Source organism: Crocodylus porosus, unplaced genomic scaffold (assembly GCF_001723895.1).
Source record: "Crocodylus porosus isolate Cpor-Errol unplaced genomic scaffold, CroPor_comp1, whole genome shotgun sequence".
Classification (NCBI taxonomy): Eukaryota; Metazoa; Chordata; order Crocodylia; family Crocodylidae; genus Crocodylus; species Crocodylus porosus.
The window spans coordinates 13,322,476-13,349,477 of NW_017728907.1; the positions used below are offsets into that span (position 1 = coordinate 13,322,476).

The window sequence follows — 27,002 nt, forward strand, 5'->3', positions numbered from 1 at the left end:
GCTATATGCCCCAGTACAAAAGGAATTAGAACAGATGCTGGCTCAAGGTATCATCAAGGAATCACAGAGCCCCTGGAGAAGTCCCCTGGTGGTGGTACCAAAACCAGATGGGTCCATCAGGCTCTGCATCGATTTCCAGAAGGTAAACAGTATCTCCTCCTTTGATGCTTTCTCAATGCCTAATATAGAAGAGAGGCTAAAGAAGATAGGGCAGGCCGAGTTTATCTCAACCCTGGATCTAATGAAAGAGTACTAGCAAATCCCCATGGCACCAGAGGATAAGATGAAGATAGCTTTTGGCACACTCTGGGGTTTGCAACGGTTCACTTGGATGCCTTTCAACCTACATGGGGCAGCGGCTTCTTTCCAGAGGCTAATGGACAGGATCCTAGCAACACACCAGGAGTACGCCACAGCCTATATCAATGATATAGTGATCTTCTCCTGGACCTGGGATCAACACGAGGCGTATACAAAATATGCTAGAAGAACTGAGGCGCAGTGGGTTAACGGCCAACCCCAAGAAATGTGCCCTCAGGAAATCAGAAACAAGGTATTTGAGGATTAAAGTGGGGTAAGGGAGAAAGTGGGGCAGACACCCCTTGCAGACAAAGTGGAGGCAATACGGGTCTGCAGGTTACCTCAAATGAAGAAGTAATTAAGGTCCTTCCTGGGGCTGGTGAACTATTACAGATGACTCATACCCTGGTTCTCAGAAACAGCCACCCCTCTTATAGACCTGCTACAAGGCCGAGGAGGGGGTCGCTTAGACTGGACCCCAGGGGCCCAGACAGTGTTCGCCAAGGTAAAAGAAGCCTATGTAACACCCTGTCGCTGTTTACCCCAGACTTTTCACATATGTTCCGGTTGCACACGGATGCTTGTCACGGCTGTTGGGGCGGTGTTGTCACAACACATCCAAAGGGAAGAAAGGCCTATAGCTTTCACTAGTAAAAAGTTTGAAAGAAAGTGTCTGGCCATAAAATGGGGAATCCAACTGTTTATATATTACTTATATGGGAGAAAGTTCCCCCTTATTACTGACCACACTCCACTTCAGTGGCTCCAGACCTCCAAGACAGAAAACCCCAGATTAATGAGATGGGCCTTAGCCCTGCAACCTTTTTTTTTTTCTATAGAGCACTGGCCGGGGTGAATGAACATCGTGGCTGACTTCCTATCCCGACTGACAAGACGGCAACGGACCAGAGGGAATGCTGATGGACAAAAAGAACAGATCCGGACAAAAGATGATGAGAGAGATCTTGTGGGGACTCTCCACTGGGTGGGGGGGAGGTGTGTGACAGGGTGCCTGAAGCACCTTGCCACGAACAGAATCAGGAAGGAATAAAAGAGAGAAATTTACCTCAGGGAGCAGGAGGAGCCATGCCAAACCCCACCGCGATCAGAACGATCGAAGAAGTTGGCTGAGGTTGCAGCGGATCAAACACATGAGAAGAAAAAAGTGGTGTGGGAAAAGAACAAAGAGAAAGGGAGAGGTACCATGCTGACAAGCAAAGAAGGAACAGCTGGGTCAGGCAGGCAGCCAATAGGGAACTGCCACGATGGACCCAGCTGAAGAGAGGAAGATTTAAGGGACACTGGGGAAGCATCCCGAGAGAGGCAGAGAAAGAAAGACAGCGGAGAAGAGCAGAGGAGAAGAGGAGAGAGCAGGCGAGAGAAGAAGATTGATTAGAGGGCCAAAGTGTAAGCTCCAACCCCGTAACTTACCAGACAAGGTCCAGCCGGAAATTGGAGCCAACAGAGAAGCTTGAGTGACTAGTGAGTCCAATTCTGGGTGCTGAAGGGAACCACTCTGAGAACTAAAAGGAAGAGGAACACAAAGGTGACATTACTCCCCCAGAAGGGGAAGAAGAGAGAGTGGACCCCAGTTACAAGAGGGTGACGGGGGACACACAACCAGAGAAAGAGAAATCTTGGGGCCTGTGCAAGGAAGAACAAGGCAAGCAGCCACTTAGACAAGGGCCCTAGTCGAGATCCTTGAAGCAAAGATAATAATGGACCTTAGAGGCAATCAGCAGTGCCTGGAACATCAGGTATGGTGAGGGCAGGGGATGGCGATGGTGGAGCCCTGCGAAAAGCCACTAATGTTTTGAGTCCATAACCATCTCAACTGCCTCCCAGTAGTGTCTAAGCATATCTCCCATAACATCAAAGGCGTGGCAGACAATCTACTACAGTGAGACACTACTATTTCAGCAGGGAGGCGACGTGACTCTGGGTAGCGCAAAGACCACCTTACAGATGGTCAAATGTGTGGGGAGAAGGAATCATAAACTGTGGTAACAACACACTGAGCAGTTTTTTTTTTTTACAGAAGCATTGAAACAGGAGAGAACAGGCATACTGCAGAGTATATCAGTAGTAAAATATTTGAAGTCTTACAGAAGATTGGGAGTGGTAAAGTATTTGCTTGGTGGACTGACAATGCAAGTAACATGAAAGCAGCATGGGAAATCATAATGGATAAATATCCACATATTACTGCAATAGGATATGCATCCCATGGGCTAAACTTGCCTCTTAATGACATCATGAAGTTGGACAATACAAAAAGATCTATAGAAGAGCAAAAGAAGTTATAAAGTATGTAAAAGCTACTCATATTGTATAGCTGCAGTCTTTAAGAAGCAGGAAGAAAAGAATGTAAAGAATAAAATAGTGACACTCAAACTGTGTAGTAAAACTAGATGCTACTGCATTTGACTGGATTACAAAACAAGCAATACACCTAGGACTTGATATTGGAAAGGCATTTTGAAATGCTGCAGAATACTGAACATCTTCAGGTATTTGGCCCAGAAATGCAGTTTGGGACTCTGCCAAACATATCCCTGGACTGACCCCAAGCACATCCCTCCTGCAACAGGGTGGCAAGGCTTTCGCACAACACATCCTCTGACTGCTCTTGCTTCTCGCCTGCTTCAGAGTCCTCCATCTTCTGCAGCATGTGAAAGAACCTTGTCTATGTTTGGAAATGGTCATACCAAATCAAGAAATAAACTAACATGTGAAAGAGCAGAGAAGCTTGTCTCAGCCTGGGCAAACCTTCAGTTTTCAGAAGACCATGAAGATGATAAAAATGAAGGATCAGACGAAGCAGAAACTGCTGATAGTAATAGCTCAGAAAATTACACTGATTAGACAAACGTAGCAAAATTTGTATTCAATGAGCCTTGGCTTTTTTCCCCCTTTCCTTCTCAGCTTTTCTTCTAAAAATGAGTGCTTTCTGTATCTGCTTGACACTGTAGAGGAGACTAAGTCCAGAATACATAATAACCTTCTTTGTTTTACTATAATGTTGATGGTTTCTTTTATTTTCAACTTTAATTTTTGCCTGCTTCTCATAAACTAGCAAAAACTAAGAGATGCTAGGTTCCTTAGAGTTCAGCAGCTTGTAGTTCCAGTTATAACAAAAATTAAAAACATTTTAAAGTAAATTCAATTAGTAAATTTGTAATTATTGTCTGAATAAACTATAACTTTTACATTTAATAAATATATCAAACATGATAATTTTATGAGCAAACCAAGTTATACATAATACATTTTATGTTCTTAAAGTGGCAAAGTGAATCTAGATCTGTAAAGGGTGCTAAGGAAATAAGTATTGCATATATTTACATTTTCCCAAAATTTCCATTCTTTTCCCAAAAAAATGGGGGGGAGGGGGATGTTTTCCCCAGCTTCAAAATTTCCGTAAATTTTACATCTCTAGTTAAGGCTTTTCATAAAATAATACAGGTAAAATCTTTAGAGGAGTCTTTCACCATACAGTTTCCTGACCCATCAGATTTCATGTTTATTCCCACCTGTCCCTTGGTCTTCTCCTCCCTTTCTCGAATATGGCCAGCAACAATCCTTTCAGTTTCTTCGCAAAGTCTTGGATAGGTTGCCAACTGTAAAATAAAAGGATTAGGTTTTTAACTTTCTAGGTGATGTTAAGAGTATATAAATGTAGGATTTATATTATACAAAATTTCATCCCTAGAGAAAAGAAGTTTCAGAAAATACTAATAACAACAAGAACCTATGAAAAAAGATTAATTACCAGCAATAATCATTTTAGAGTAGACATATAGACACAAAAACTCTTGAAATGGGGGTGTATATCTGTTTTAATATGCTCAAGGGAGTAATGATCAATTTGGGTGAATGCTCCTTTGCAGAAATGGAAAACAATACACATGGGACTTCATAACTAATGCCATCAAATCTTGTTCATTTTTTCTGAATCCCTAGCAAAGCTTTTCCAAAGTGGAAGGAAGAAGAATGGAGAAAGAAGATGTGTATGTGAGCTTCAAGAACAACATACTGTTAAGGAAGCTTTTTTTGTTTTATAATTTTTTAGTATTGGCTGCAAAGATCTGGAAGACTTTCACTTATCTCAACATAGGATGATTAATGTTTGCATGGTTACATGCTACTAAAACCAGCTCAGGGCTATTTTTTCATCTAATTTTTGCCCCCTAGCTCCAATTGGTAAATTGTAAAGTTTAGAGAAACACCTTGAGCACATCAATAAACTGGTTTAGATTAAACTCATGTAATTTTTAGACAGAAATTTTGGACATGGACATATAATTACTGCAATTTATCAGGCATTTGCACTCTCCAAGTATCCTGGCTGAACAACGCAGTCTTGAAAGATAAAGAACATCCTCACTACAATGAATCCCCATGGGACTGGAACAAAAGTTCTAAAAGACCAAGTCAGCTATAATAGGGTTAGTCAATTTGCAGCATCCTCATCACCACAAAAAATCAGTTCTGGCTCTGGGATTGTTAAATGCTGGAGTTCGTTATAAATGGAGTTTGATATAATACTGCTGGGCTGTAATTAGTGGGAAATATTCTCTCAAGCACTGAAATAATGGACATGATTCATAGATGTGATTCCATCAACAAAGTGTTGGCTCCTAAGAAGGGGGAAGACAACTCCAAATCCTTCCAGTGGGCTAGTAATAATTGTGCTTTCATGTCTGACAAACAGAATAGTTTTGACAGATGGTTATAAGGTATAAAGACTGTACTTTGAACTAGTCTAACACTGTATAAGTATTTATCATTTATGTAGGTTTTTTTGTTTTTGTTTTTTGTTTGTTTTTTTACACAAAATAGTACCTGCATGCCAAACAGGGCAAGATTTGAAATCAGAATTATAGAAATCCGTGAATGTACTTTTACTGGAAGTTCTCAGTAAAAACATGTTCCTTTCAAAGTAAGTCTTTTCTACATCAAAAAGCCTATGACTCTTCACAACAATTCATTACACTTTTTAGGAGCAAGCAACATCAGAATTCAAGTCTGACATAATCCAGACCACCAGAGAATATTCTGGATGTGGATGAAGAACGTAACCTGTGACAAAACATCTGAAGGAGGAGATGCTTTGTCTTGCATTTCTCAAGTCAACTTCTTGAATGATACTATTATGCATAATAATGAAGTTCTCTTCACTATCTGATCAAAAAACAAGATAACAAACCATGTCCTTATAATTCTGAATGGGTCTCTTAATAGCTATTTTACAAAACCAATGCAGTTAGTTTTGCCTTGACATAGCAGTGGGGAGACCCTTTGGATGAATGCAGGGGGAGAACTTTTATTAAAAACTATTTATAACTGAAGTCACTTAAACAGCTCCTGCTCTATGCCAGCTCAAGTAAAGGCCATATTGTTTGACAGACCTTCAGAGAAAGTTTTTCTCCTTGAGAAAAGCAAGGAAATATTAATTTTTCCTTTCTTCAATAGTCATCCATCCACTGAAATCTACACAGCTTCAAGTCCATCAGAAGCAAACAGAATAATAGAAAAACTGCCAGAATCCAAAAGGCATTTGCTAAAACCATGCAATCACTGCAGTTCCTATTGCTAATTATTCTGTTATTCCCTTACCCTTCCCAAAAAGGTACTACATTTCTTTTTAAAATCTAAAGTACTTTCATTATTTATGCAAACTACTTACACAAACTTAAACTAACCAACAGTACTGAAAGAAAAGAGGTGCTGGGATTTCCACCCTTAAAAAAGTCATAGTAGCTAGTAAAAAAAAAATAGAAAAGACATAATCAAAACCAAGTTTTCTGTACACACCTGCTTCAAATGTTCATATTTTTTAAAGGTGTATGCACATGAGGAAATGGTTCTTAGAGGGCTCCAATTTGGATGCCAAGGAAGCATGCATAATCTAAGTGCATGGATCTACCCACGAAGTGCTCAAGGGAAAAGGCTAACATTGCAACAGCAAACCTGCTCCAATGCAGTTTGGTGATGCTAAAGAAAGAGAACAGTCCTGAGATGACCTGAAGGGAGTGAGATATGAGAAACTGTACAAAATGTAAAAGCAATACTCACACTTTCTTATATTGTATTGTTATGATAAATTTTCAAGTGCTCTGTTTTAGAAGATTAAGATATATTTTAACTATATAATCTTAAATTTGTATATCACTACACACTCGTGTACACACACAAACTTCTATTTTTATTAAAAATAGCTTCCAGCCCAGAAACAACATCAAATTGTCTACCTTGGAATGGAGACAGAAAAGATGCCTGGGAGAACTAGTGATATTTTACTTTTCCATTCAGATCAAATGATTTGCTATCAGAGAACAGAATATTCTAAGCTAGTAAGTATATTTAAAACACATTCACCCACAATTAGCTGACCCCTGAAGAGACCCCAGCAGTGTTCTAGAGGCCACTGTGCTGCCAATATGGCATACAGAGAACTGTCACACATGATATGGAATAAATCAACTGTGGCATTGCAGGGTTGCCATCATAGGGCAGCAGGGGAGGAAAAGGGCAGGGGAGAGAGGGAGGAAAAGGACAGTGGGGAGAGGGAGGGGAAGGGTGCAGTGGCATGAATGCACCCCTCTTTCAACTGACTGTCACAGGAGCACCAGCTGAGGAGTGTTTTTAAGTCCCAAAAGCAAACGAGAATTCCCCTGCCCTGCCTCTCCATGCTCAATGGCACCTCTCCTCCCACAGCTGCCACGGGGGTGGACCTGTGAGGTTGCTCCAGAGCTGCTCCTTAAGTTCCAGCTGGGCTCCGCATGGTGCTGGGTTCACCTAGGAACAATGCCTGCAGAGGGTGGGTTCTCCCTCCATCCCTGGCCCTCTTGGTGTTCTCTGCCAGCATGGGAGCAGAGGCAGGGCAAAGGAACCTCCTACTGTTGCAGCATGCCTGCAGTGGGACAGGAATGGCTCTGAATCATAATTTATGCAAACAATAGACACAGAGAAATGCTAAGTATTTGCATATACTTCCTAAATACTGAACATAGTTTGAGAGCATTGTTTTCTCCAAGTTATGCATTTTGTGCGTTAGTTCTACAAGCTCTGTCACTCTTGTAGAAAGATTCCTGCTACCAAGCTCCTCCACCCAGCCACATGGAAAAGAGGCTCTAAATTTCCTCTCTGTCCTGGATCTAAATCAGCGAAGGCCAGCCTTTTTGCAGGAGTGCCATAAATTAGCCCCACATCTTCCCTGAGTGCCACCCCTATCCCCTTCTTTTGCCTGATCCGTGCTCTTTCTCCTCCCTGCCCTATGCTTTCTGCCCAATCTACTCCTCTCCCCAGTGTGCCACATATTAAGGCTGTGCAAAACAGCACCATTTCATTTCAACTTCCGTTTCACCATTTCGACAGAACAGTGTTTCGTTTCGTGTTTTGTTTGGTTTCAAAAGCACCGTGAAAACAGCTGGCATGGTAGCACCTGCTGAGGAAATGAAGCCTGTCAGCTTTCAAGGAGATAGGTGCAAGGGTTTCTGGCAAACTGCACCTCAGGTTCTGCAGCATGTGTGTTAAGGTGCACCTGCACTGTGTCCTTCCCCTCTCTTCCCCCTCCCACTTCTTACTTTGTTTGCCTGCAGGCAAGACCAGCTTCAGCTTCGAAACTCATTTCATTTTGAGGCTGTTTCGAAGCCCTTCGTTTGATTTTGATTTCGCTGTTTCAAGCTCGAAACAAGTCGAAACAGCATCAAAATGAAACAGCCGGTGAAATTTTGCACAGCTTGACCATGTATCACACACAAAAGCTGCCAGTGCCACTTGTAGCATGTATGCATGCCACAGGTTCAACACCCCCAATCTAAATACTCTCTCTGCTCCTTGATCATAGGGCTTGGTGTTGCCATTCTAAAGCTTCAAATACCTTCAGGTCTCCAGCTTGTGGCAACACCTGCGAGCTCCAAAATAGCATTCCTAGAATACACGTTGCACCAACAGCCACAAAAGAGTTTAGCTAATTATTAGTGGAAAAAGATCCACTCAAGTAATCTACTACAGGATTTCCTCTGAGCCTTAACAAGTGAAGAAATGAACAACTGACCCACTGGCTTTAAGGGAGACTAAGAATTATGGTTCTAAACCACTTGGGCGGTTTGAAATCCAGAACTCAACCGTATCTATTCTTGTTGGCATTCTGATGATGACTGGGGAGAGAGAAAAAAAATCTTACTAATGCATCACAAGAAACAAAGTGACCCCAACTTGGCAGGTCTCGTGCTCCCCAAAAGAACATAAATTTGTCTTCGATTCTTCCACTGATGGAAAGAAGAGATACAACTCTGGGCCTGTTCTATAATCATTTAGCCATAAAGGTAAATCAGAAACCCTAATGCTCTGCACCAATTTTTATCAATACCTTTTGATGACATTTTATTTAGATTAAAATAGGAATGGGTAAGATACTTAACAGTGCCATCTTTTGCTTATAAAATGATTTTGTGAGACTCCCATGTTTGTTACATTTCCTTCCCTTGACCAAAAAAATAGATAGCTCCAGCTATGGCCAAGGGCCAATGCCAGTTCCAAGAATGATACATTTCTGTCAACCCTTACATATAATATAGCAGAAAAAGTGAATGAGTGTAAAATTTTCACAAGCTCCTATGTGATTTTTGTTCCCAAGTTCCATTTTCAAAACTGACTGCAGCATTTAGGAAAGATATTGGGAGTTGGTGTCCTTGGGTGCCTATACATGTGCAAGTGAAGCTGCTCCAACATGCTGTGATTACAGTGCGTTGGAGCAGATTTACTTATTTGATTTACTTATTTGAGATTTACTTATTTGATTATTATCACATTCCAGCAGACTCCAGTGTCACATATATCAGCATCTTCACACTGAAAAATGGCAGCAGGGAGGCTTTAACTAAAGTTCATTCAACAAGCTTTAGTTAAAGCACCCCTGCTGCCATCTTTCAGCATGTGATGCTCCTGGTGCTTTAGAGCCGCTCTCAGAGCCACTCCAATGGAAGAGCCCCTCCCCCCCAGTACACATATATAAACAACCCTCATTTCCAAAGCAGCTCTGAAGATGGGAAATGGACTGAACTAAGTGCTTTGAAAATGTTACCCATTTATTTTTGTGCATCAGATTGCAATGCAAATGACAGTAATACTTATCCCATACTAATACTTCTCTGGTAATAAAGAAGGAGCACACTTAGACTTACAAAAAGAGATGGACTGGAAGAAATTAAAAGGAAACCTGTCATTACAGTCACACACCATACAAGGAATTCTGTAGGTATATAAGAATGAAGTAAAGTATCCAATATGGAAATTAACCTATTATAAAAAAACCTCAGCTGTTCTACAAAAGAGTCTGCCAATAACCAATACTGTATCCATTACACTCATGCTCCTATAAAGGAAAATCAGTAAGTCTTAGAATAAGAATAAGAAAATAGATAAAGGACAGCCAGCTATCTGAACGTTTGAAAAGGCCATTCATAAATTGTCTTACCAGAGGTCTATTAAGAGATCTAAGAAAACAAAACACAGAAAATATAGGAAATAAATGGTCAGTTTCCATCATAAAAGGATGCTTATAATGAAGTGTCCTCAGAATCTGTACTGGGAATGGTGGTCTGGGTAAGAGTGATTGTTCAAATGGTAATAATATCAGATGACAATTATTTATGAGTCAGGAGCAAAGTAAGCCAAGAATTACAGGAAGCCCTAACCACGCAAGATGACTGGGCAACACCACTGCATATTAAATTCACAAAAAATAACTAGAAGGTGATGTACAGCTGAAGGAGCAATTCACAGCTAAGTCTAAAACCATGACTGATCAGGAGGAACAGCTATGCATCACTGAAGAAAAAGAACGTGCAGCTGAAATAAAAAAAGGAAATACGAAGTTAGATTGTATTATGAAAGGAAGAGAGTATTACTGATTATATTGCCATGACCAAAATGGATAGCATGCCCTCACCTTGAATACTGCAGTCAGTTCTGTTCACCCCATCTTGAAAAAGGATCTAGCAGGCATAGAAACGATCCAGAGAAGGGAAGTGAAAAAGAACAGCAACATGGAAAAACTCACAAATGGAGGGGTATATAAAACTCTCCCCAGAACAATAAAACTTAACTTTTTATAAAAAAGGAATGCATAGTTTAATGAGAAGACTAAGAGATGACATAGCAAAGGAACAGAAAATAATGAATGACAGAAAAAGAAAATCAAAAGTTCAAATTTCCCCACTTATATTAAAACAAAGTAGCAGTAAAAAAAGTAAAAAAGCAACAAATCTAAAAGGAAACATATTTATTTGATATATTTGATCAGTGGAACACACTGCCACCGAAGACAGAAGTCAAGAGATTAGAATTCAAAAAATTATATATTTATGTAAACATTAGTTTATATCATACAGTGTAACAAATATTAAGAGATTAAAGGGTGTTGCCCCCCTTATAGGGTAATTCAGAGGCAAAAAGATAGCCTGCAACAGGATGAAAGTTAAAGAGAACCTTTGAAGAACACTGGCAGAGACAAGATAATGGATCAGATGGAACCACTGACTTCTGAAAAGGCTATCCCCTGCAATAGAGGAACATGCATCTGATTTTTGATATCTGTAGGTTATTCAGCTATGTACCAAACCCCAAACTTTTTGTCACAATAGGAAAATAAGGCTTGGGATTTTTTTGTTTGTTTGTGTTAAGGAAACAAAACGTTTGCATTTTAAAATTATATTTAATATTTACTACCAGAGGAGTCTGCTATTTCATTATATCTGTTGGGAAGGTCTCTTTGGATTTATCTACATGTGTGCTTTACTACAGAGCTGACTAACTCCACAGTAACATAACACCATCTACACCAGGGGTGGGCAATTATTTTAGGTGGAGGGACGCTTACAGAGTTTTGGCAAGCCATCGAGGGCTGCATGACAGGCAGCCAGAGGCAGAAAAACATTAATATTCTAAATTTTTAGGGGCCCCGTGGGCCAGATAGAATGGCTTGGTGGGCCGCATCTGGCCCGTGGGCTGCATTTTGCATACCCCTGATCTCGTATTGGAGTGCAATAGGTTAATTAACTTCACTGTAGGATAGTACTGTTCAGGACAAGTACTATCCTACAGCGGAGTAGTTACGTGCGCTGAAACACGCACACAGACAGTGACCAGGGCTGGATGGGGCACAAAGGTGTTAAAGTGCAAGGGCTGCTGGCTGGTTAGCCTCATACTGTAGCACTCTCATGCCCCAGCCAGCCCCCTCTGCAGCATACTGAGCCGAGGTGGAGCAGCCTTGGGCTGGCAGGCTAACTGCACCTGCAGATGCACCCTTTGAGTACATACACTTTTCACCTAATGGAAGCTAATTGCACAGCAGATTTTTTTCAAATTAAATTAGTTTGCTACACACTCTTGGCAGTGCTTAAGGGACTAAGGTCACCCTTCTACCTATGTGTAGTACTCACACTTGTGAATGTGTCCACAAAACAAAGAGAAAACTAGATCCCCCCTTCGAGGTTCTTGAAAACTCCAGATTATGAATTAGCCATCTGTGTATACAATGAACAGCACAGGAAAGTAAAATCACTGCTCATTAGTTCTTTGAGGATTTAAAAATGGTTATAGTGCAAAGAGGTTCTATATGAAATCTATAATTTGGCAAATCTGCTCCTTAGGTATATTTGGAATCTCATCTTTATTAGCAAATTAATTATTCTTCTACTTTACTTTTGTCCATGCTGCAATGATAACTTTAGATCGGAATTGGCTGGGGGGGTTTCACCTTACACCGCTATAGAACTGTTAGCTAGGTTTCACTGGTAAGGGCACTGAGGAGATTCTGCTCTGTTCATATTATGCCCTCAGTAACACTGTGCAATATGAATGAGGGTAATATGGTTATACAAGTAAATGAAGAGCCAACTGACATAAATAATATAGTGAGGATACAGGACCCAGAAATAAACTTTTTAAAGCACCAAAACCCATCATGAGTTGTATATGACTACTGGTTACATAAAAAGTTAATCTTTATTTGTGAAACAAATTATCTACCATAATAGCAGGTTAACAGACTATTTCAAGTATTAGTGAATCCATTCAGAAGTTACCTTTTTTGTGCATTTCTTGACAGTGTTGATTAACTCTTGCATCACCAGATCCACGCTTTTTAAGGAAGGCCCTTTCAGCTTCACTATCTGTTTTTTAACTATAGCTTCAAAGGCCATGTCTGGAGTAAACAAACCTGTTCTGTGGACATATAATAAAGCATGTAAGATACTGAAGAAATACTTCATAGAAAAGAATATAACTTGAATGAAAGCACAGTACAGAATCCCAAGCATCATGATGATATGAACAAAAGAATTCTGTAAGTTGCAAGATGGATAGTTAGCTTAAAGTACTCTATAGCTCAGCTATTTGAAAAGAATATAAACCAAAAAATAAAGTATTTATTTGACAAACGTTGCTTAATTATGTTAACAGATTATAGTATATTATCATATTTTTCAGTTTAGTTTGTAAAGTTGAATGGTCTTAGTAATACTAGGACTCACTAAAGCAGTATCTCTACTACTTAAATCTTTCCTGACAAATGTGAAGAGGACCACTGGGCTTTGACATGTCAGTTATAGGGAGTGTGGATTACAAAATGAAAAATGAATAGGTTTGTGCTGAGATGTCTTACAATTCTGCCATTTGTACATATATGGTTTAGGTAAATACTTGTCTTCATACCCAACATACTATTAATCTCTTTCTTTTCAAAGATTTACAACACTATAAAAATAGCTGAATGAAAATTGGAATGAGTATGGAACTCATTCTGCTCGTTTCTCCTCAAATCAGAAGATTTAATATAAATTAATTTGTTTACTAGGTTGAAGAATAAGAATGTTAAAAAAAAAAAATCAACTTAACCTGACAATTCTTTTGTGAAATAATCCCATACCAGAGCAGAGTGTCAAAACATTTAGGGCAGCTGCATTCTCAAATGTCTGACAATGTGCATAGAAAGTTAGATATAAACTTTCTATCCAAGCTGTGTGGACATATACAAGTAAACAACTTGTAGAACTAGAGACTCTAGCCCGGGACAGCTACTTTTTTGTTGAAAGTGCCAAAAATATATGCAACCTTGACTTGTAAGATGTTGGAGGGCCAGGGACAGACAGTGCAGGGAGCCATGAGGGGCCCAATCCTTGCTGTGGCAGCGCAGCCCCAGCCCTTTCCCCAAGGTGTACATGCCAAGGAAAATGTCTTTGCATATCATGCTCTGGCACGTGCCAGGGGTTGCCTATCCCTGCTCTAACCTTTATTTCTCCTTCCAAAACTGCGTGCATAGATCTAAACTTGATATACAAAATGATTCAGACGCCTTTAAGAATGCTGTCTAAAGAAAAGAACATAACTTGAATGAAAGAAATGTAATTAAAATTGTAAGACTGCTTTCTTGAATAGGCCAAGAGACCTCATAGACGAAACAAGAAAAAAGCTGTATAAGTATTGCACTCAAGAGCAGGGCCAGATATTCAGTCCCTACGCAGATGTGTTGCTTGAAGCATTCCAAATAGCAAGTTTACAGAAGTGTGCCACTAAAAACACATTTCAACAAAGACTCTAAAAACTGAGCAATATCTACGAAACACTTCCTGAAACATCAGGGCATTACATCAGAGTGCACAGAGGATGGCTTGATCTTCTAGCACCCTAGGCAGGGGGTTGGAGAGAAGGATTCCTTGCAAGTCTCTTAGCCTCCAGAGGATCACAAAGACAACCAAGCACACAGACCACCATTCAGTGACTGTCTATCCTCATTCCCTCCCACTGTCCCCCCCTCCCTCCATGGGCAAAACACTGAGATGCCAGAAAACACAGCAACTTTCTTTTGTACCCCCCGTAGCCAGAGAGCACTGCTGTCATTCGAAGTGTTCTAGCAGGGGAGCACAGGAGGAGGGTGTATTGTCTGTATGATACTGAAGTGATCCAAATTTAAAGTACTCCAAAATGGAGTGGAATTTTCTGTCTATGGCCTTAAATACATTGGGCAACCAGTTCAGAATCAAGCCGAATGGTAACTTCAGTTGCAAAACACTGTGATGCCTAGAAGGTCACAGTGAAACTGCATACAGACTAATTCACTGAAATAATCTATGAGATGAATCTGTTTAGCCCTAGGTTTGCTATAAATAATATGGAAAGTTTACAGAAAAGTTAAGTTCTACCCTAAGTAGCAGTTAAGAATTAAAATCTGGACTAGTACTTCACAAACACTTGAAAGGTGAGCTGTGCAACAAAATTAAGCCAGTTTTGCCTGTCCTGCATGGCAGCTTTTCTAATATTATAAAAGCCTAAGTCTGTCTGTACCACTGTATTTTTACTCTGATTGGCTGACAGAAATAGCCAGTCAGAGTGCTCTAAGCATGGAGGAGTGCCGCCAAGATTCCGATAGCATGCTGAGACCTGGACAGAGGGTGGGGGAGCTGGCCTCATCTCCCCCACCCCACTCCCTGCAAGAGGCAGAACAGCAGCAGCATGGGGTGTTATGTGGCGGCACTCCATCCCAGGCCTCTGGCTCCCCATACCCCATCATTCGTGACAGGCAACTGGCTAGTACAGAGATAAAGGCTTAACCATTTTAATGTATACATCTTTTCTGTAGTACCATACTTACCCAAATCCAAGATGACTCTGAATTTAAGATGACACCCCCCTCCACCCACCGCATAACCAGAATCAATACATAGAAAATGTATACACCTTACCCCCTGCTGCCAGCCCCCCCACCCCTTATCCCCGCCCGCTACCTAGCCCCCAGCACCTGATCCCCCATGCTTGCACTCCTCGGCACCTGCCCTTCCCACTGATGTCTACCCCCCCAACCACTAAACCTCTATCATCTCCACGCCCCTACCTCTCTCCTCCCATGGTCTCTGCCCTCCCCACCCCTCCCAAGCACTTACCCTCACTCAAGCTGGAGCAAGCACATGCTCCACGCCCTGGGCTGGAGCTGAGCCAGAGCCTGTGTGGCAGCGCATCTTTGAGTGTTTGCCACTTTAAGGGCTGGAGGCAGATATCTTGCAGGTGCCAGCCTGATTACAGTGGCCATTTTAAGATCCAATTTATACAGGGTGAGGCAGCAGTCTGCTGCCAGCAGCCAAGAGAGAAACATCAGCCAGCTGAGCTATAGCTCAGGAACATCTTGGAGGTAAGGGCAAGAGCTATGGGGATGGTTTGGAGGCTCCTGGTCCCAGGCATGACCTAAAACCGTACCCTTCCAGGGTAGGGAAGCGTGGTGGGACTGCCAGTGGTGTGGCAGCCCCACTTAAGTGCCAGGACCGATCACCTCCCCAGTGAAAGGCAGGTTGGGGCACCTTAACCCCTACCCCCCACCATCTGGTGGGTCTATAGGAACTAAGGGGAGGCCCTAAGGGGCAAAGTATTATGCTAGGAGGCCCCAAAGGGCATAGTGTGATGTTGAGAGAACCCAAGAGGCACAGAGTTATGCTGAGGGCCTGTGCAGAGTAGGATGCAGCAGGGTGCCTGAAGAACTGCATGATCTGGCGTGCTGAATAGGACTGCAGAGGGTAGCTTGAAGGGCTGCACTGGGGCATATCAAGTAGAGCTACCACGGTGGCTTGAAGGGCGATATATGGGCCAGCCTCAAGTGTACATGTGCGTGTGTGTGCACGCATGCGAGACACGTTACCTGGTGAGGGGCTAGGGCGAAAGCAGACCAGCCAAGGCATAAGGTGCCACCACATAGAGTAGGGGAGCACAAGCAGACCAAAGAAGCTGTGTGGCAGGGCTGAAGTGAGAATAGCAAAGCCCAAAGGCCTCAAAGGGAGCAAGGGCAGCAGAGTGTTGCCTAGTGATAGGATGTATGCAAGAGGCCCCTGTGAGAGGGAAGCGGAGTGTATGTAGCTCTTGTGAGATGGGGGCAGCGTGAATGAGTGCGTAAGCAAAAGGCCAACAATGGATTGAGTTTGCTCAGGCCTCAGACTGGGAAACAAATATAATCTGGATGCCATCTGCGAGGCATGGGCCACAGTGTAGGTGACCTACGGAGCCATGGATAGTGCCCCCTGGCATCAGGGTAATGCAAGGGCAGCCTTCCACTTATTGCATCATATTAACATTAAAGTTGTGGCAGGCAAGTTAGGGCAGACTGCCCTAGGCAGGTGGGTGGGCCGACTTGTGACCTAGCCTTGAGTTTGCCCCTGTCACAGCCTGCCAGAGCTAGAGCGACGGTAGGTGGTGGGGGCAGAAGTGGTGGAGAGGCAAGTGGGAAGACAGTTACTGCAGCTCTGACCCCAGCCCCAAGTCAAGCCCAGAGCCACAGCAAACACCTGTCCCCTTATACTCAAATCCAAGATAAGGGGCTTTCCATCCCGTTAAAAGGGGACAGGGAAAGCCTAATCTAAGATCCGAGTAAAGGCTGAGATATTTCCAACTCAGAACTACCCCAAGAAAGGGTAGCTGATGCCTTGGGAAACACTAATCTGGATCACAGTAATCTTGCCTCCCTGGTAAATTACACGATTCAGAAAAAGTGCAAAAATTTAATCTGGTTTGGGTAGAGATTACTGGCTAAACCTGAACAAGTAAAGGACAGTATATCACGTCATCTTTATAAGGGAATTCAGCTTTCAGGGGTTAGTTCTTGCCCACTCTCCTTGTTAACAATATAGAAACTAGCAACATAGTTGTTATATAAAAGTGATGCAAAGAATATTGTCCAAAGGAGTCAACCAGTGATAATGTAAACATGAAGACCAATTTCAATTTCAGTTCAACTCATCTGCTCCTGAGTTAGTACAAAAGCCTATAAGAGAGTCCTTTCAGAAACTGTTTTATTGTAGAACGTACAAATATTAGTGGTTGTTTCCACTAGACAGTTGCATTATCATCAATATTTTAAAAACTGTCTATTTGAAATCCTATCTATCAATACTAAGCAGAAAAAGACCCAAATAAGATAAGATAAATGACCCACCCCAAGCTGAATCTCTCCAATCCCAAGCATAACAAGACTACAGATATGTCCACAAAAAACTGAGTCTTCCCTGATCTAATTAGTAAATCAGACATTTAGAGAAACAGCCAACAATAATATAAATTGAAGCAATGGAAGAAAAACAGATTTGGTCAGCAGCACAAACTGGAAAAAAAAAACAACTGTGCCATTTCATGACACAGGTTTTCCTCAAAGACGTATGACCTTTCAGAAATATTTGTTTAAACAGCTTGATAGGACTCCAAATCTGACACTAACTTGCCACATTCTGATATTCAGAAATCAATTGGATGGCGCATTTGGCTTTAACACTATGAAAACAGATCTGGAAAACCTGAAAGGCAGACTGGATCTTTCAACAACAAGACTAATAGATCCAAATATCAATACAGATATGCCCAAAGAAAGAGTGACAGTTTCATATCCACCTTACCCCATTTGATTATTTAGCAAAATTTGGCAGTGGGTTTCATGAAGACATAAAGGGTAGGGCTGTGCAAAATTTTGCCAGCAGTTTTGTTTCAACACTGTTTTGACTCATTTTGAGCTCGAAACAGTGAAATTGAAACAAAACAGAGAGCTTCAAAACGAAACGAGGCAAGTTGAAACATTTCAAAATGTTCAAAACGTTTTTTCGAAGCTCAAGCTGGGCTTGCCTGCAGGGAAACAAAAACCAAAGTAAGGAGACAGAGGGGGTTGGGGTTGGGGTTGAGGGGAAGGACTGCTCTCATTATTGACTGTGTAGCTGGCCAGTGACTGTCATCCTTTCCTGAGGTCTCTTCCAATCCCAGTGCTCTGGGGGAGGGATGGAAAAACTACATAAAAGGCAGCATTGTTTGAACTGCCCTGCTTTCTGCCCTGGTGTCAGTCGAGTGAGGGCGCACCTTAACACACACACAGGTCACCCACCCATGTTGCGAGTTTTGCCTGTCAGCAGCTAGAGGTGCAGGGCCCCAGAACCCAGACTCCCCTTGCACCTATCTCCTTGAAAGCTGGCAGGCTTTGTAGCTGCAGCAGGGCCTAGCAGGCCTGCAGTTTTCACCCTGCTGTGCCTTAACACACACACACAGTGTCACTCATGTCATGAGTTTTGCTTGTCTGCAGCTTGAGGTAGTTTCCCCCAAACCCCTGCACTTATCTCCTTGACAGCTGGCAGGCTTTGTGGCCTCAGCAGGGGCTAGCATGTCTTTAGCTTTAACCCTGCTGTGGCTTAACACATATACGGGGACATGAGGTCTTTTGCTTTCAAGATATTGAGGTGCAGTTTCCCTGAAACCCCAGCACCTATCTCCTTGAAACCTACGAGGCTTCATGCCCTCAGAAGGGGCTACCTACCATTCCTGCAAGTTTAATCTAAATCAGGCCAGAAATGACAAAGTTATAGGCTGTTTCAAGCTTCCTCATTATAGCCTATGGGCGAAACATCGAAACAGCAGAACTGTTTTGACGAAACGAAATGGAACAGCAGCTTTGAATCGAAACAAAATTTGAAACAAAATGCTGTTCCACTGAAATGCAAGTCGAAACAGAATGGTGCCATTTTGCATAGCCCTAGTAAAGGGTAAAAATAAAAAGCAATATATGCCTAGGCTAGTATGAAGATGCTGATCAATAGTTTTGGATCACTGCTTCTCTGGGACAAAACTGGAGGCACATGGAGTTCTCCTTCAAAACAAAGAGCAGGGTCTCCAGACTTCTGGAGTATTGACGTGGCCAAGTTTTTGAAAAAGCACTCATGCTGAGATTGAATTCCAAATGATGCAGCCTGCCAGGATGTGTTCTTCCACAGAAAATGGAGAGCCCCAGGTGCAACATGATATGCAATGTACCACTCCCAAGGCTTGCCAGTTTCTTGACATAAACATCAAGAATGAACTCCCTCTTATTAGTTGATACACTACATGGCTGTGGTGACGCGTGTCAAAATTGGTACCAATTTGTCACTGATTTAAGGAAGATAAATTGCTCCAAATGCCAAGAGGATTAATAAACCTTTGTCTCTCTGGATTTCCAAAGTCTTTGTGCTTACAGATGGCACATGCAGAGTTCTAACTGAACAGCTCCACAGATGAGAACCAATGAATGGTGTAAGTTCCTTGAAGGTCTGAGTTTTGTTTCTTTAAAAAGCAGTTCTCAGATTGCAATATATTGTCTTTATCCAGGACTCCACAGATCTCATTCTGAGCTGAAAGAGTTTTTGGTTCAAGGTGCAGCAAGGGAAGTTTAGGTTAGATATTAGGGGAAAAAATACCTCTCATGAGGAGGGTAAATAAAGCACTGGAACAAGGTACCCAGAGAGGCTGTGGAATTTCCATCCTTGGAGGTTTTTAACGTTCAGCTAGACAAAGCCTTGGCTGGGATGATGTAGTTGGGGATGGTCCTGTTTTGAGCAGGGAGTTGGACTACACCTCCTGAGGTCCCTTTCAACACTCATTTTCTATGATTTTCAGTAAAATTTGTTCAGAAATAATATCCTATTATAAGTGTGTGCAACTTTTACAGATGATGTGTACTAAGTCATAAACCATGAAAGGACTTGAATTATCTCGAAAGTCAATTCAGACTGTCATATGGGATATTTATAGGCATCTGGGATTTAAAAAAATGGGGAGAAATGGCATGAAAATGAAACTTTCTATAGAGAACAGTCATAACAATGACTTAAGTCTAATCTGGAGCATCAGCTTCAGATAGCTAGGAGCTAAAAAGTAACGCTAATACAAATCCCATAGAGATGTATTTATATGCCTCACGCAGTCTGAGAAATATATAAATTGCAAATGGGAATAGGTGTGGTCCAGTAGAGGACCATACAATACTGTTCTATCAGCAGAAATCCATTATTGATGTGTACTATACTTCAATTCCGATTCCCTCTTATGTGATACAATCCACAAACTGCATATTGGTAAACAAAGAGTTAATGGGGACGGGAATAATTAGCCATCATGGCTGCATCTGGAGGGGATTAAGTTGAGTCAAAATTATTGGGCACAATTCCAAAAGAGTTGAGCTTCCTGTAAAAGAGGCTGGAAAGGCTCAGCTGGGGGAAAAGTCCTGAATGTGGAAGCAGTTTAATTAGAAGCAGACTAACTCCTGGCTTCAGAGCTAAAATACATGGATAAGACTTAGGAAGGTAGCCCTGTTGGCTGGTGTTCTGCAAGTATAAGGATCTCAAAGATATCTCTAGGAGGAAATACCTAGGAGTGAAGCAGAGGTACACAAGCTAATCTCAAGTACCAGAACAGAAGCCATGGTGCTCTGTACAGGTTTCTCAGTGTAAGGTAGCCTGCACAGAACTCCACACTGCTGAGGGTAAGCTGCTGCTGATCTAGCCTGAATATCTCTACATTATCCTGCAGTGGAGACATACCCATAGATATGACTATAAACAAAAAGGAACAATAGTCCCACACCACCTTGTTATAAAAGGCTATGCTATCCCCCAGTTTCTTATACACCTTTCAGTGTACTTGGCCATTTTTCTCCAAATAAGCAAATATGGGCACTACCTATAGCTGAAAAATATGTAGCCACTTAAAACTCAAAATAAATAAGATGCATCCCAAAATAAATAAGATGCATTCCCAGTGGATTCTGGCACCTTGATTACAGAACCAACTATTTTCCCCATGGTAGAATTCAAAAGGCAGGAAAAGCATGAATGCTTCAACAGAGCATCAAAGCTATTCTGCAAGACGAGCAGAGGATCTTGTTCTATGACAAGCCATATTTTGTGCAATATCTGCACTAACAGTAAATCAGTACAAGGATTCATGGCCTAAATCATGTGTAACTGACAGATTTCAGGGACAGAGCTCAACCCATATGCCATAGTATCAACATCCTAAATTCAAAAAGGCACTGTGTACAGTTCCAACATGCCAAGTTCCATGGTTTGACATTTGACCTTGTGCCTTGTCCTCTCCACTTTCTAGTGGGACCTTATTTGACCACTGAGGGCATGTGCACTGATCATGAAGGGAATATCTATAAGCAATTCTTAAAGGAAACATAAGTAATTTTTGTTCTTCTTTTATTTTTTTAAGGAATTAAGTTCTTCTTAAATTTTATGAAAGGAACCAAAGGAACTGTCACCTACATTGTATGAAAGGATCTAATTATACTGTATTTGTAAAAACTCTAAGAGTGGCACTTCAGCTCTTCACATATATTGTTCCGATTCACCCTTGTGTGTGGGCATTAAGGCCAAATAAATACGATTTCAATGAAGGTTTTACTCCATTTTAATGACTTCTACATGTTCAACATTTCATGTAGCTTTTTTCTGTACCAGTTATGTTCTATAGCAAGTGCAATCAAAAAAAAAATCACAAAAAGGAACATCATTACAGAATCACTCTATTCTGAATTTGTGGCTTCAATCAATCCCATTAAGTCCAAACAGTATGGAGCGACATAAATACCCTGTTTTATTGGAGCAGGCTGCAACACCAAAGCAAACAGTACAACCAGAAGTGAGTTCATTGAACTGCTCTGTACCTGAACTCTTTAAGTATTTCAGACAAGTTTGGTAAGTCCTTGGAAAGCAGTGGGCATGGCCAATGACCCTAATGGCTATGTTAAAAACAAAAAACACATAAAGGGAAATAAAAAGATTTTTTAAGCAACTAAATAAGGAAGTGATAAGTGTATATGAATTTAAAAGATTGTTTTCCACACATGTGTCTGAACCTACAGAAATGGGAAGCACTTGCCTGATACCGTGTATATTTTTGATTGCGTAGCTAATTTCTCTCCGCAGTTCTTTCTCATTGAATTCCATCTAGAAGAAAATTGAGAGCATATTTAATGAATGGACATTTAAAGAAAAACTAGCAAATATTAAAGTTGCGAAATGGAGCTGAACAACGTGAAAACTCAACTTGCTAAACAAACTTAGCAGGCCATTGATACACCCGTTTGTAACTATTGCAAAAGAAAGTGAAGTCTTTATACACAGTAATTTTAGAAGTTCAAAGCTGTGGAGGCAAGAACAATTATTGAAAGTGAGACATACTGAACGACATTTTCCATTCCAAACAAACTGCTGGCTGAAATAATTCTGCAGAGCATCCTTTTAGAGAACCAGACAAATCCAGATCTACAACATTTGGGAAGAGCTACTTTAACAGAAGTGTACTCCATCTTTAAAAAAAATATTCTGTTACTCCATTTTCTTTACAACTTATCTGAAGGCTTGGCAGAAGTGTGGGGGCTGGTGACTGAAGCAGAACAAAAAAACAGTTTTCCAAAACTTATTTCTTCCCTCCTATGAAAATTTGGGGAGGGAAGATTGCTGGTTTTCCACTCTAAATTAAAGTAGCAAAACCTCCCAAAACACAGTTAATTTCCACAGCTCTAGTCTTAAAAGATGCACTTAGGTAGTAGCCTCTTGAACATGAGAAACAGAGTCATATCAGTTGCTGTTGTTTACCTGCTCAACCTATCCAGAAGGAGGATGCTGGAGAGAAGACAACTGCGGAAGAACCATGGGAAAAACAGAAAGCATGGTAAAAACCAAGACAGAAGACAGACACAAAGCTAATTTGGACATTTTGCCAAGTAGATAGACAAATGCAGGATCCTAGATGTAAAAATTCAATTCCATCAAAACTAATTGTGCAAGGTATGTGAGAGAAGAGAAAATACATCTATCCAAATTTGGCTACTGGGGGGAGGGGGAGAACAGCTGCACACCTGAAAATATGAAGTTACCATTATTACAAAGTGAGATTCATTACAAATTTGAGAACATACTTCAAATTAAATTGAGCTATAAAGCGAGCAAATAGGAAATATTCGTTGCTAGAGACAAAGTGAACACTGTGCTCTGAGCCATTTTAAAATTATTATAGCTTTATGAATAAGTTTTGAAAATTACATGGTACTGAAATTGCTTCTCAGTGTTCAGAACCTGAAATAAAAACATTTTTCTTCTGTGGGCTAGTGACAGTCTTCCTTTTGTGTAATGGGCTCCTTTTGATTAAGGGTTTACTGTTAAAGTACCCTCTTCAAATGAAATGGAAATTCCCCTTGTCACTGTTAATATGCACATGAAAACCAAGTAGTAGAACTGAAAGGAAGGAGGAAAGAGATACACATACCTTTACTAGTTCAAAAGGAAAACGCTCATGGAAAATGCGATTGATTTTGGCACCACCAGACAGTTCTAAGGTGTCAACCTGGTCCCCTGATCCTTCAATTCTTTTTTCAAAGTCCACTGAAAACTGTTGAACCATCCTGAAATTTTTTAATCACACAAATGCAAAATGCTTACACTAAAGTTGTTTATTTCAGTATTATGCCATTGTAACTATGCCCAATGAATGATTTTTCTGCAGTTAACAGCAATATCTGTATGTATATTCTTTCCCTCTGATAGGACAGCTACAAGTATAAGTATAAATATATAATCTCTTAAAATTAAGTTTAAAACAACTGGTATTGTATGTTTGGCAAAATATACACAACAGGTTACCAACAACTACACTACTCCTGTTTTTATCCCTATTACAGATGTGTATAAAGTGATAGTCCTTTCCAAAATTTCTTTGCAACAGGATAAGTAAATATTGTGATTCTCAGAGCAAACGGCATTAGACAAATATATGTTTAACAGTTCTCCGGAGTTCAAAATCCTTCATAATTAAAGGATCTAATCAAAAGTAAAGATGAGTGGTGAAAACCTAGAAATAATTCTTCCATTTTAAAGCAGAGATTTTTCTTGTACAGAAGTTACAAATCTCCAGAAGGACTTTTTCCAAGTCCTTGGGAGCTCTCAGACAGTTCAGCAGTGTAACATGAATCAGACTGACAAAATTTAGACCTTTTGCTAGAAGATTTAGAAGACATTTGGTAGATGAGCCTTCCTGTGCCAATACTAGGCAGTCCAAAAATGAGTACTGAGGAATCCAGGTGGAAGCTATCAGTCTGACATGTTCCAATTTGCCTAAATTTCCTTAGACTTAGCCAACAGAAGTATTTGGTTGCGGGTTTTTTGTTGGTTTGTCTGTTTTTTGAGGGGGAAGGGGAGGGGGGAGAGGGAGAGAGAAAAAGAGAGACTATAATTCACTTCCATACAGAAGGAAGTCTTCCACCATCTAGTTTTATGGAAAGCCCACCATGTTTTCAAGTGAGTTTTCATCACTGTCATGTACATTTGACAATGATCTTTGGAGATGCGGAACTCCCAGAAAGGAAAAGGTATTATTATGATCGTGAACTTCAGATCAAATCAATGAGTTTAGAGAGAGGATTACAGAGACTTGTGTAACCATATGAATCTCAACCTACTAATACACTCCTGCTTTCATGACTAATACAGGACCATTTACTCCTTTTACCTTTGGAAGCAATGAAGTCACAGGAATAAGAAACTTTCATTTGACATTATAGGTCATCTTTTTTTTAACACAGGAAGTTAGGTTACCTCTCCAGTTAGCTTATGAACTGGAACTCAGGAAAAAGGATGCGGAAGGATATCTGGGGAATACCATGGAGTGGAATGGGATAAAGGCCGTGTTTATATCATCTCCATGTCAAATGCAAAACTACTGACAAGATAAGCTCCATCCACCTCATCCCACTCCTCCTTTACCCAAGCCTCACGATTAGCCAGAGTAGACAGCTTCGCAGAGGTCGTTAGCATATGCCACAGCACTATTCCTAGACCTGCTGTCTCAAGAGAGACAGGAGCCCTTTTTTTAGAGTGTCTACACTGTCTAATTGCCAAGCTTGAATGTGGGCAGAGCAGGAGTGAGTGGGCAGAGTTTATTCTTGGCAGTGATCTTAGGCTTGGCAGAGTAAAGAATATAGACTTGGCCATAAATCTTTTCTGGCTCTTTTCCTCCTTTAGAAAGTGTTATGAGTGTGGAAGAAGCTAATCCCACTAGAAGGCATGTCATGCCAGCAGTGCCTGGCAATTCCTAATTACCCAATGCTAAGTTAACCAAGAAGTACAAAACCTCTGATCAAATAAACAGAGGCATCCATCATCCCTTGCTTGTGGAATAGTCTGAGAATAATCACCCTTGCTGTCTATCCTACAACCACTGAAATGGCGATCCAAAAACAAAATGTATCTATGAATGATGAAATTCTTACTTAAGGACATGTTGTGTCTGGCTCATTGAACAGTGTGGTAAAAGAAGCAATGTATAGAAAGACACCAGCTTCTGCAAGAAGGATCTACAGTTTTGATGGTCATTCTCCCTTTTCTGTAATTCCAGAATAATAGGAGATCATGCATCCTGTACAGGACTTCTAAGGGTTTTATGGCAATGCTGTTGTCATTTACCCAATAGAGTTGTGAAAACATTTGAAGGGGTGAAGTACGTACAAACCATATTGTCAAAAGGTGAAGATAAATTATTCTTAGAGTTCCTTCCATAGACCTATCTGTGGCACTTTCAGATGTATACAACTGTGAATATCTGAATGTATGGAAAGTAGCAAGAGGAAGCCCTCATTAAAGGATGTTCAGCAATGCACAGATCTCCTGAATTATATCTAGGACATTACCCACACCATCCTCTTGAAACTAAACCTTTTCCCAATTAGTGAAGCCCAAAGGATATCAAAGCAACACTGATCTATGGTCCTTTTTTTTAAGCATCTCTTAAATCATTTACTGTATCAGCATATCCTCTAAAACCTTCTGAAACCTACTCCTTCAGTGTGTGTGAATAAAACATCATTAAAGTCTGTCAGAATGCTGACAAAAACAATGAATTTAGTGGCTCAGATTTGTATTTGGGTACTGGTCTTGAAAGTTGCAAACTTCCTTGTTATGTAATTATTTTAAGCAATTTTCATCCTCTTTACAGGACTGAACTATCACCCATCTCCTCCCTTTCTCTGGCAAAAGAAGGAAGGCAGAAAATATACTGATCCATAACAAACATCTTTCTATCTAGCTGCATAATTAGGGGTGGGTGACTGAGTCACCAAGCCCCAGTGACTGATTGTGAGAAGGCACAAGGATAGCTGTCACTGCCACTGCTGCCACTGTTGCCCAGGGTGCAGAAACAGCTTGTTGTACCTCTATAAGAGGAAACATGATCCTTAAAACGTGAAAGTGCCTATACATGTGTTGGTTTGCATTCTAGTTAGAACTTATCAGACCAGACTAGATTAATCAAGTCTCCTTCACATTCTACTTAGAATGCTTCAGCATGGCCTCGTTGTCACATGAATAAGACCCTGGGGTTGTTGGCTGTAGCCACGTTGGTCCAAGATGTAGCTGTGTTGGTCTAATAAAAGATATCACACTTACTCAAAGAACCTTGTCTGTATAAGCCCCTGTGGGTTTAAAAATGGCCACTGTGGTGCTTTATCTAAGCCTCATTGAATCAGGTTTAGATGAAGTGCCCCATAACCATTTTTAAACCCACAGGGGCTTAACAGACATGACTCATTTTAATTAAAAGCAGCTCTCCAAGAACCGTTCTAATTAAAACGTTCCCACCCACCCACCCACAAGCACATGTATAGGCAGCCTGAGTGCCTGGGCTTCTTGATCAAGAAGCCTTGAGTAGAATCAAGAACTCAGACTAAGGTAGAGCCTGCACAGAGTTGACTCAAACTATGGCATCTAATCAACACTGAAAAATGCAAGGTTCTCCACCTTGGGAGGAAAAACCTGCAGCATCCTTATAGGCTCAGCAGTGCTACACTGGCTAGCACTACGGAAGAAAGA

General features: G+C 41.0%; 1 protein-coding gene across 13 annotated transcripts in view; it reads right to left on the bottom strand.

Annotated features, from left to right (window-relative positions):
- The window catches only part of DNM3 (dynamin 3), a 330,309-nt gene that overhangs the window by 211,102 nt on the left and 92,205 nt on the right, over nucleotides 1–27,002 (bottom strand). For all 13 annotated transcript variants that reach the window (XR_002100165.1, XR_002100164.1, XM_019530783.1 and 10 more), the window contains exons 8-11: nucleotides 23,410–23,545; nucleotides 22,021–22,088; nucleotides 12,396–12,534; nucleotides 3,834–3,920 (exon numbers count right to left, since the gene is read on the bottom strand). Coding sequence is in view for 11 of the 13 variants with exons in the window: in XM_019530783.1 (XP_019386328.1) it covers nucleotides 3,834–3,920; nucleotides 12,396–12,534; nucleotides 22,021–22,088; nucleotides 23,410–23,545 (430 nt within the window). In the remaining 2 variants the exon portion in view is untranslated. The remainder of the gene's footprint in view (nucleotides 1–3,833; nucleotides 3,921–12,395; nucleotides 12,535–22,020; nucleotides 22,089–23,409; nucleotides 23,546–27,002) is intronic.